The 11302-nt window shown below is 50.1% G+C and overlaps 1 protein-coding gene across 1 annotated transcript; it reads left to right on the top strand.

Annotated features, from left to right (window-relative positions):
• The first annotated feature begins 6380 nt into the window (after positions 1-6380).
• On the top strand, positions 6381-10627 carry BPIFA1 (BPI fold containing family A member 1). The gene is made up of 5 exons (XM_049650009.1): positions 6381-6642; positions 6816-6975; positions 8452-8559; positions 8702-8851; positions 9743-10627. Exons 1-5 carry the CDS (start codon positions 6483-6485, stop codon positions 9837-9839), a joined length of 675 nt encoding a protein of 224 aa, XP_049505966.1. The 5' UTR covers positions 6381-6482; the 3' UTR covers positions 9840-10627.
• Positions 10628-11302: the final 675 nt, after the last annotated feature.

Genomic DNA, 11302 nt, shown 5'->3' with positions numbered 1-11302 from the left:
TCAAACAAGGAAGTGTCAACAGCTCAGAGATGAGAATAGGGTGAGGGAGCCTCAGGTCTCCTTCTTTCAATTCAGACTGCCTAATCCGAAATGCTTCGTTGGGGATTTGCAACCCTAAACGCCCATGTTCATTCACACAGAGGATTCCCCTTGACAGCCTCAAGTCTGGGGGAGGGGGGGGGTTCCTGCTCATGATTCAAAGAGCAAACAGAGGGCTGGGCCCCATCCTCTAGCGAGGGTGCCCGGTCTCTTGGTGAAGGCAGCTTTTGTCTGCCTTCCTCCTGACCCCTCCGGGGTGGCTCAGGGGCCTCCTTCCTCCAGCGGCCTCCTTGGGTTTCTCAGATTCTGTTTTCTTTTTGTTTTAAGGTTCATAGAGCCACGGACTCATCATGTTTTCTGCCGGCAGCTTGTTGCACAATGCGCCTCTATTATGATCACGGGGTCTGGGGGGATTTATGCAGAAATTCAGCCCCAAGTGGCCAAAGCTTGCTCCAGGTCCTGCCTATCTGTGCCTTGTAATTTTCACGCCCTTTCATTACAGAGTTCTGACTCTGCGCCACACACTGGGCTGCAAGCTATATTTGTTTCCCCCATTTAACCCTCTCACAGCTCCGGGAGGTGGGCGTCGTCAGCCACATGTTCTAGATGAGGAAACCAGGGCGGCCAGAGGGAAAGCATCTTGCCCAGAGTCATCAGCCAAGCCGGCCTCGGCACTCAGCGCAGTCTGACTTCTCAGGAGTGGGAAGGCTCCAGAGAACACGAACAAGAATTTTCTGAAGATTCTGGGACACAAACTTGCCCTCAAAGTTAAGAGCACTGAAGCTGGACGGCCCAGGACGACAGTCTGACTTCACGTCTTCCCAGCTAGGCTGGCCCTAGCCAGGTCACTGTGTTCTCTGAGCCTCAGTGCCCCCACAGGGTTGTTCTGGATGGTATAGAGATGATGTAGTGCTCTAGGCCTCATAAAAAACTGTTATTATCATTAACTGCAAAGGTAGGTGGGAAATTAATCTCCACGGTAAGTGGAACTTAAAGCAAACTCTGCTGAACCAAATATAGTTTTCTCACCACAGTGGGGGGCCCCCAGCTCCCTGTGAACCCTTTATGCCACTGCCCCTCAACAAAACCACTGGGGTTTCCAAGGCCACCTGAAGATCTCCCTTGAACCCAGCCTCCAACCTGATCTTGCTCCTGAGCCACAGAACCAGCACCCCCTTGATTTGTGGGAAGCAAAGGGCACCAACTACAGTTTCTGAGAAACACTTTGGGAAGGCACTGACATCACCAACGTGGAAAACACTGTCTTGAAATGTTAGCGGCATGACCTTCCACGTTTGTGATGCCCTACACCCCTTGCCCTCCCCAGGGCAGTGGGACATGCAGCTCCTGTGGCTTCAAGGAAGGGCAACTCCAACAGAAGCAAAGAGAAGGCTGTGAGTTTTCAAAGCCTGGGACTTTGATGAAAAGGTAGAGACAGAGAACAAAGCAGTGGTTGCCAACCGGTGGGGGGAGGGTGTGACACTAAAAGGGCAGCTGGAGGGTGCTTGGGGAACGATGGAGCTCTTCTTTGTCCTGATTGTTACGGTGACTACATAAAACTACACGCGTTAAGATTCATAGAACCATACACCAAAAGGAGAAAAAGCCAATTTTACTGTAGGTTAATGATTTTAAAATTTTACACATGCACCCCAATGTTTATAGCAGCACTATCAACAACAGCCAAAGTGTGGAAAGAGTCCATCAACAGATGAATGGTTAAAGAAGATGTGGTATATATATACAATGGAGTATCACTCGGCAATCAAACAGAATGAAATCTTGCCATTTGCCACTACGTGGATGGAACTAGAGGGTATTGGGCTAAACGAAAGTAGTCAGAGAAAGACAAAAATCATATGACTTCACTCGTATGAGCACTTTAAGACACAGAACAGATGAACATAAGGGAAGGGAAACAAAAATAATATAAAAACGGGGGGGGGCAAAACAGAAGAGACTCATAAATATGGAGAACAAACTGAGGGTTGCTGGAGGGGTTGTGTGAGGGGGGATGGGCTAAATGGGTAAGGAGCATTAAGGAATCTACTCCTGAAATCATTGTTGCACCATATGCTAACTAATTTGGATGTAAATTTAAAAAAAAAATTAAATTAAAAGAAAAAGAAAAAATACATAAAATAAAATTTAATCCTGGGCTTTTTCCTAATGTTTATTTATTTTTGAGTGAGAGAGAGTGTGTGTGTGAGCGAGGGAGGAGCAGAGACTGGGACAGAGGATCCCAAGTGGGCTCCACACCGACAACACAGAGCCTGATGCAAGGCTGGAACTCACGAACCGTGAAATCATGACCTGAGCCAAAGTCGGACACTTAACCCACTAAGCCACCCGGGCATCCCAAGCCTGGGTTTTTTAATTTTGAAATTCAAGACATAGAATCGCACATATATAATGAATTGAAGCAAGGTTTCCTGCCTCCAAGACTAGAAAATTCTCCATGTCAGGTTGGGGGAGTGTGAAAGCCCAAGAGAAATTGAAGAGAACACAGTTCTAGTGGGTTCTAAGAAGTAATTCCCTTGCTACTCCCGAGGCAAAACTTGGCATTGGAGGAGGGACAACAGAAACCCCCAGTAAGTGTGCTGGATTCAAGAACAGAGGACATCTGTGCCCTTCCAGAGCCATGAGAGGTGACAGGACCCCAGGGAAAGAAGGTTATCCAGAGAGGGTCTAGGTGGGTCTCGGCAGATGGTCTGGGGTGGACTCCCACAGTTCTGCCTGAGACCCAAAGAATTGAGAAACAGAAGAACTATGCTGAGTGTTTGACAGGGAGTAAGAAGTAAATGCTAAATCTAGGGGGTGGGGGGCTTCTGGGCGGGAGGGAAGCATAGCTTTCCTGGCAATTAGGGGGGAACCAGATGGCATATGGATATCTCTCCATTTCCAGTCAAAATAGGGACAAGGCAGCCTCCTTTAGAGGACTTGATACAAATGAAACCCCTGGAACAGAAATAAAACTTCAGAGGAAAATGGCGAAGTTTCTGCTACCCAGCAAACTGACATTTGAAATGGTAACTAAGCTGTAGATACATTAGAAAGAAAAACACAGACATGTGAGTTTATGAACCGAGATTCATGCCAACTCCCCAGACATCATCTCCCACAGCCCTGAGAGGTAGATATTATCCTCCCACTTTACAGATGAGAAAACTGAAGTTCAAGGGATTAAAGTGATTTGCCCGGAGTCACAAGATTTGAATCAGGGCGATCTGCACCCAGACCCATCCCCTCTCTGCCATAAAATATATGTAGCCTCCTGGATCCACACCAGAGGCTGTTAGCTGTCCAGTAACTAGCTGCACAAACTTAAATCAGTCCCTCGACTTAACTGCCTCAGTTTCCCCACAAAGATAGCAACAACCTGACCCAACCCATAAGAGTTGTACCAAGATAACAAAAAACGGTACTTTGAGGACGACTGACAACATAGAAGCTGTGGGAAGAGTCTAGAAAGTGTTTCATTGGATATGTCAGTCCAGAGCCAGGGTCCTAGCCCCTTGGAGGCATCAGTCAGACTCTGACAGGAAGTGAGAGCAGATTCAGGGAGGGCCTGGCCTGGAGGAAGGCAGCATGGCTCACAGGGCCGAATCCTGACTCCACCACTCACTCGCTGTGTGTCCCTGGGAAGTAGTCCCCCTCTCTGAACCTCAGTCTCCTTATCTGACATTTGAGGGGCAACAATACCTACCAATGCTGATGAAGAAGAGGTTCAGGTGGGGAGAGCACCTGGCACATAGTAAGTGCTCAATAAATATGCATTTCCTCCTCCTCTTTTACTTTTGCTCTTAAGATGTTAGGTTTTGCAGGACAAGAGCTGCTCTCACCAGTCTGCGACCTTGACCTCTCCACGACTCAGCTGTTTCATCTTCAAAATGGATTCAAAGGCCCAAGCGGTGGGGACAGATGCCTTATTACTTCATTTGGGGGACGGAAGAAGAAAGGGTAAAGGCAGAGACCAGGATACCACAGCATCCTTCAGGCCTGGGAACCTGGAAAGAGTCTTCCAGGATATAAAAGTGAAATTTCATAAGAGCATGAGATGTGGAAAAGCAAAATGCGCAAGTGAGTGTGAGGAAGGTGTCTTCGTGCCTCAGCACAGTGACTCCGAGAACGGGCTGGAGTGTGAAGGCCTCGGCCCCGTGCCCGCTGTGCAAATCTGGACGTGTCCACTCACACTCCAAGCCTCGGTTCTCCCCTTGTAAAATAGGGCTACTCCTTCCCAGCCCACACCCTGGGAGGATTCATGGGGTTGCTGAATATGAAAAACAATGCCAGGCTGGCATTCAGCAAGAGCTCGGCAAGTGTCAGCTGTCGACACTGTTTTATTGTGATGGTCCAGTGAGAGAAATTCTGACTCTGCCCCATCCTCACTGTGTCTGGGCGCTTGTCCCACTGTGCAAAGGAGCAGAGCGGCATCCTCTCCCTCCCAGGGTTCTGGTCAGGATGTGTAGCCCCCGGCATGTCGTGCAACAGGGACTCAGAAAACAGGAGACCCCAGATGTAGGAAAGTCAGAGGCAGTTTGAAACTTCTGACACTTTGGGAGCGAGAATCCTCCAAATGGAGAAGAACTGGACCAGGAATGGAAAAGAGCCTCATCAGGAGAGGCTTCTTCCCGAGCCCCAGCTGGCTGCCTCTCGCGAGTTCCAAATGTGATCTGCCACCTGGGCGCATGGGCCCCCAGCCTCAGCCCTGCGCATGAAACCATGAAGTCTTGAGTAACATCCCCATCTCAAGTTTTTCTCTGTTTAACTTGTCCATCAAGTGGCTTAAGTGTCCCATCTACTAATGTGATTGGCAATTATTTACTTTGGAGAGCCCTGAAAGACACCACCGGATCGCAGAATTCTGAATTATCTAGAAACCCATCATCTGATCGCACATTTCCTGATTCGCACACTATAAAAGACACTACCTCCTGTGCAGGAGCAAGCAGGCGAGGGGAGAGGAGAGCAGGGAGAGCCGCCAGGACCTCCGAGAAGCCCAGGTGAGACCTGCCTGTCCCACCCCCGTCCCACTCCCGCTCAGCGGCCCTGGGTGGCAGGGCCGCCAGGCTCCTCCCTGTGGGGTGGGCACCGGCTGGCTGCACTTAGGATCACTCATTGGGGGTCTCTTTCAGAGGGATTTTCGGGGGAATGGGAATGGCCATTCACTCTGCTTCCCTGAGAGGGCAGTAACATCGATGCAAGGTTTGAATGTGGAAATGTAAAGAGAATTTGATGGCGAGGGGGAGCATATGGCTGCAGCTGCAATTGCACGAAATCCCATGATAGGCTTCACTCAGGAGCGTGCTCTTCATACCCTAAATCAAAATCTCTACGGCAGGAGTGTTAACTTGAGGTTGCCATTGTGGATTCAGACCAGCATCCTTAGCTAGGGTCCTTAGCTTCCACTGGATTCATAAAAGGCCTGTTTCCCAACAGAGTTCAGAGAATGCGATCTAAGTTTGAGAGCCACAACTGGCTCTTGGGACCAAAAAGCGTTTTCGATTCCAGCCAGCCACAGCAATGAGGGTGCTTTGGCCGCATCAGCCAGTTGATGAAATTTTGCCCAAAGCAGCTTTTGACACCTTTGCTGGCTGCCAAATAGCTCTGTGACAGGGTTGGTGATATCTGGGAGGGGACAGTCCAAAAGGCAGCCAGATGTCAGGGACTGCCTCCAAATTTTGTTCAGGTTAGCTTGAGGGAGAAGAGAAAGGTGTAGAAAAGATAGTGTGGATGTTTGGGGGATGGGGGCTCGGAAACCTATCTCCAACTACAACTCTGCTATCAAGTTGCTGCGTGACCTTGGGAAAGTCATTACCCCTCTCTGGTCCCTTGATTCTCCTTATGCAATGAGGACTCTGAATGGCCCCAGGATTTCCCCAGCACTGGATGAGATGATGGCCATGGCCACATGACCTCTGTGATTTCAAAGGGTTTCCACAAACCATCGCAAGCTGGACCTGGGCCAAAAGACTTCCTGGGGATAATAGCAAAGCAGTTCAGCCCCTCAGCCTTTCCATTCTCTTGTCTGGACAGCAAGAACTAGGGGCAGGCCACTGCAAGCAAGCCCAATTGGAGAGTAAATCTGATGGTCACTTAACTTAAGGCCTTTGGGTCAGACAGATCTGGCTTCAAATCCCACCCCTACTGTGTGCTTGAAACCTTGGGGGAAGTTACCTACACTCACAAGACCTCCCTCTGCTCATCTGTACAGTGCAGGTAATATGCTCCCACATTTTAGGGGATGGTTAAGATGAAATCAGTTACCAGGTCTGGAGTGCCTACCCTGATGTCTGGGCCAGAGGAAACGCTGAGTAGTGTTGTTAGCTATTGCCATTCACTTCCTGGTGTTCGAGAGCCAGGAGGCAGATGGTGGGTAATTCCTCTCTGGTATCTGGGCTACATTAGACCCATTGTTCTATCCACAGATACCAAGACAGAAGATGTTTCAAACTGGGGGCCTCATTGTCCTCTGTGGGCTGCTGGCCCATACCACAGCCCAGATGGAAGTCCTACCCGTGCCCCTGGACCAGAACCTGCTTTTGGCTGGGACTCCACCCCAGGCCCCACATCCCACAGATCTTGCTGGAAGCTTAACAAGTGGTGAGTCTGTGACAACCTCTTTCAGGCGTGTGTGTGTGTGTGTGTGTGTGTGTGTGTGTGTGTCCAACTGTTCAGTGTGGGGAGGGAGACAGGGATGATTGGAAGAGAGGGGCTGAGGATCTGGAATTGTCAGATTTGACCCCCCAAGGACCTACCCCTACACCCATTTCCAGGTCTCAGCAGTGGCCTGCTCTCTGGGGGTCTGTTGGGCACTCTACAAAACCTTCCACTCTTGGACATCCTGAAGACTGGAGGAGACACTTCTGGGGGCCTGCTTGGGGGCCTGCTTGGGAAAGTGACTTCATTGGTCCCTGTCCTGAACAACATCATTGAGTGAGTAGTCATAAAATAGGGCCTTGGTCCCCACCCCCACCAGATAACCTCCATGGAGATCTGGGAGCCCCAGGCAGTGGCCCTGGAGGAGGAGATGGGGGGAGGGTGGTCTGAACATGAGGCCAGGACTCATGACAGCCTTCTCACAGTCTGGTGAGGAACACCAGCCCTCCTGAACCGGGGATTGCCCCCAGTCCTGATGCATATCTTGAGTCCCCAGCATCATCTATAACCCTCACAACCCTTTCAGGTCGAAGTAATAATCTCCAGTTTACAGATGGAAAAACTGAAGCACGGAAAGTTGCCTGGGCTTACACAACTAGAGTGATGCTAAGCAAGAGCTCTAACTCTAATTTACTTAAGTCCAAAGCCAAGGCTTTCCCACCACACAGTGGTAATTCTGTTCTCCTCACCTGTGGGATCCTTCAGAACACAGGTGGCCCTTGATGTAAGCAAGAAAGTGGATGCAACTCTCCTCAATTATGTCATCAGTGGATGTCCACTGAGCAGTCTGATGTGGGGTTCCCACGAGACACCCGAGAGCTCCCTAAGCGAGTGGCAATAATGGGAAGTTTGATGCCAGGGAGCTGGCAAATCCTGGGTCCTTGACAGGGCTGGATCAAAGCCATTTCCAAGATTCCTACCCACCCAGGCGCTTGCCCTGACTTGAAGACAGACAGATAGCCTTGAGTTTGATTTCCAAATGCACCATGTACTTGCTGGGTGACAGGAAACCAAGGCACGCAGTCTCCCTGGGCTTGGTTTCTCCATCTGTAAGATGAGATCATAGTACCCACAGAGAAAAACTGTCAGGGAGATTAGGAGAGATGTAATCACCTGGCACACTGGTTGTAAGATCGGCTCAGAGGAGAGTCTTGCTTCCATCCTCTCTCCATTCTCCCTGACTTCCTGCTCCTTGATCTGATTGTGACCATTGTTGATTGACCCGCCACTGACGGTTATGGCAGGAACCAGAAGCAGTAGGTGCTTCTTACCCATAAATGTTTGTGAGGGACTTACTCTACGTACTCTCATCCACTCACCCACTCATCTATCCATCCATTTGTCCATTCTCTCTGCCATCTAACCAGCTACTCTCCCATGCATCCTCCCACCCATTCATCAATCCACAAAGTCAACCAATATGGAGTAGGCCCCTTCTTTGTAAGACTCTGAGCTGGTATACAGGATGCAAATATAATCCAGACACAGCCTCCACCCTGGAATACCTCATAGACATGAGATGCAGAGAGGGGCATGGTGTGTTAGGCTCTGACCCAGTGCAGAGGCTGGGAAACACTGATGTGTGACTCAGAACTCATGTGGCCTTTGCTGCAAGACTCCCCTCTTTTCTCCCCCATCCCATCTCATGGGTAGCTCCTCCTCTGGGATGGGTACAGTTTGGATTAAAGGTGGTTTCCAGATTTGGGGCTGAAGGAGCTAATATTCCTCCCTCCAATGTTGCTTCTTGGACAGTCTGAAGATCACTAATCCCCAGCTCCTGGAACTAGGCCTTGTGCAGAGCCCTGATGGCCATCGTCTCTATGTCACCATCCCTTTGGGCATGATCCTCAATGTGAATACGTGAGTGGACCCCAGGGAGGAAGGGGAGGGTGGCTCACCAAAGGAGACCCTGATGCAATGCATAGCCATAAAGGGGTGTTGGAGTCTAACAGATATGAGTTTTCAACTCAGATACAGATGCAGCAAACTGTTTCCTCTGCAGGCCCCTGGTCGGAAGTCTGTTAAAGCTGGCTGTGAAGCTAAACATCACTGCAGAAATTTTAGCTGTGAAAAATGAACAGGGGAAGATCCACCTGGTTCTTGGTGACTGCACTCACTCCCCTGGGAGACTGCAAATCTCTCTGCTTGATGGGTGAGGCCAGAGGGGTGGCTTCTCCTGCCCAGAAACAATACTGATGAGATGATGGACAGATGGCTGGGAAGACAGAACAATGGGAGTATGGATGAGTGGGAGGGTGGAAGGGTGGGAAGATGGATGGATGGATGGATGGATGGATGGATGGATAGATGGATGGATGGATGGATGGATGGATGGATGGGTAAATAGCCACTCATCTTTTCTTTGGTGGGGCTGACCAGTTTTATGCTAGATCAGGCAATCAAAAATCTGAGTTCAAGCCCACCTACCAGAGGGGCATGTAGAGAAGTAGAGGGATTCTTGTGTGAACATGGACAGTGCCTCCCCAGTTAGAGTCTCAGCGTACTCAGATCACCGTACTACAGAGGCACCTTGGGGCTCTTGATTGAATCCACTAAGACAACAGGTGCGAGAATGCTTTGTCCCAGTATGGGGTAAAACAGCTATGCAGCCGACCTGGTTTCCTTATTTCAGTTACCTGTCACAGGGAGACTGAGTCATGCATAATGTGCAGAAGTCGTCCTCATCATGATTAACATTCACTGAGCACATATGTTGTATTTCACACATATCTCGTTGAATTCTCATGACAACAATGTACTAAGCACTGTTCATCCATTTATGGATTCTACAAAGTCTCACTGAATACCTACTGTATGCTGGAACTGTATGTTTATTCTATTCATACCTACTGTATGTACTGCTGTGTAGGGTGCCACTCCCTTTGGCTGGACCCCCCGGTGTTCACCTGCATGAGGGTGTGAGTGGACAAGGCCCCGTTTTAGTCATGGAGTACTGAGACTGACACGGGCACAGTAGCCCCGCTGAAGGCTTCTCCATACCAACCCCAGGCCTCTGCACTGCCCCCTGGATTTTCTCTTTCAGATTTGCTCCCCTCCCCGTTCAAAGCCTTGTCGACAGTCTCAGCGGCATCTTGAATGAAGTCCTTCCTGAGCTGGTACAGGGCAAGGTAAGAGAATAAAAGTGGCAGCTCCTGATCCTTAGGTCATAGAGCTTCTCAGGATGAAAGAATCCCTTGGAGCGAGGTTTTCTGAACCCCTCAGTTTGATATGTCTCCCTGTCCGCTGAACCATGTGTCTGTGTTTCTTCTTTCCACCCTTCAAAATGCATTGATTGGTTCCTGCTGTGGGCCAGGCCCTGGGCACGTCCACACTACAGCTGAAATGGATTGGCCCCTGCCCCAGGAAGCTCCCAGGCCACCCTCACCAGGGCTGTAGGCAAGCACTCTTCCAGCCTATGCTAGGGTGCCTCCTATAACTAGAAACTCACCTCTCCCAGAGAAGCTCTAGTTAGAAGCAGGTGTCCTATCACACGGTGAACACTGGCTCATGTGATTGGGCGCTTCACGTACACACCTCCCTTTTCTCCCTCTGCCCGTGTGAATGTGTAAGCATTCATCTGTGAGACTGCTTAGAACCAAACACTCTCAGACACGGAAAAATGATAGAAAATCTCCCCCAGAGAATCCATCCTTGGGATACTGCTGCACCCAGGGCCTCCCTACAGGTGCCACTTTGCCTAATGCCTCTCTCTGCCCCTGGGTCAGGTGTGCCCTCTGGTCAATGAGGTTCTCAGCCACTTGGACGTCACCCTGGTACATTCCATTGCTGGTAAGTACCCACTTCCAAGGCCTATCTCCCTTTCCAGAACAGCGATTTTCCCCCAAGGAGCCCATCCCTGCACACCATAGGAGAGAGCCAGATCCTTCCAGCCTCAGCTCTCCCCATTGCGGGTTTTTGTTTTTTGTTTTTTGCCTTTAATTATCCAGATAATGTCAATGGATAGGCCTTGCTTCCCCCCCCCCCCCCCCCGCCCGCCTCCAGCAGACCGACACTGAAAACAGCTGAGCTGGTTGGTGGAAGGAGGTGTTAGCCCTGCCAAGCTTCACCCGAGCTTAGTGGGATCACCAGAGTTCCCAGTGCCCGTCCCCAGGCCTCCGGGGAGTATGGGATATCTCTGAACTCCTTCACACTGGGATCATCACTCTGGTCTGCAGTGGTTATTCTTTCATTTTCCAGACATGCTGATCCATGGGCTGGAATTTGTCATCAAGGTCTAAGCCTTCCGGGAAGGGACACAGCCTCTGTCAAACTGGTGAGTGCTGTTCCCCAATCCCCAGGATTTGGGTGTTGCTGCTCTTCTCCTGGCAGGGGACAGAGGGGGGCTTGGGACAGTGACTCTATTGGGACAGTGACTATCTCCAAAGGGAGACAAACAGCCACACAGAGGTACACAGAGATGCACAGAGAAGTCCACAGAAATGCTGACAGAGGTGGAGAGACACAGACAGCACCACAACACAGCTACAAAGAGAAATACACATGGCTATGGATACACACACACACCACACATAGGTACACATGGATACCAATGCACTCAAACAAATGCACAAGGAGTCCCCTTGGCCCCAGGCCCCAGAAGCTA

Source organism: Panthera uncia, assembly GCF_023721935.1.
Source record: "Panthera uncia isolate 11264 chromosome A3 unlocalized genomic scaffold, Puncia_PCG_1.0 HiC_scaffold_11, whole genome shotgun sequence".
Lineage (NCBI taxonomy): Eukaryota > Metazoa > Chordata > Mammalia > Carnivora > Felidae > Panthera > Panthera uncia.
This window is presented reverse-complemented; position numbering and strand designations above follow the sequence as displayed.

Excerpts from the sequence above, each read along its gene's own strand:
- BPIFA1 (XM_049650009.1), top strand. The coding sequence starts at position 6,483 with ATGTTTCAAACTGGGGGCCTCATTGTCCTCTGTGGGCTGCTGGCCCAT. Across the intron at positions 6,976-8,451 it reads GTCCTGAACAACATCATTGA|TCTGAAGATCACTAATCCCC; the intron begins GTGAGTAGTCAT and ends CTTCTTGGACAG. Across the intron at positions 8,560-8,701 it reads ATGATCCTCAATGTGAATAC|GCCCCTGGTCGGAAGTCTGT; the intron begins GTGAGTGGACCC and ends TTTCCTCTGCAG.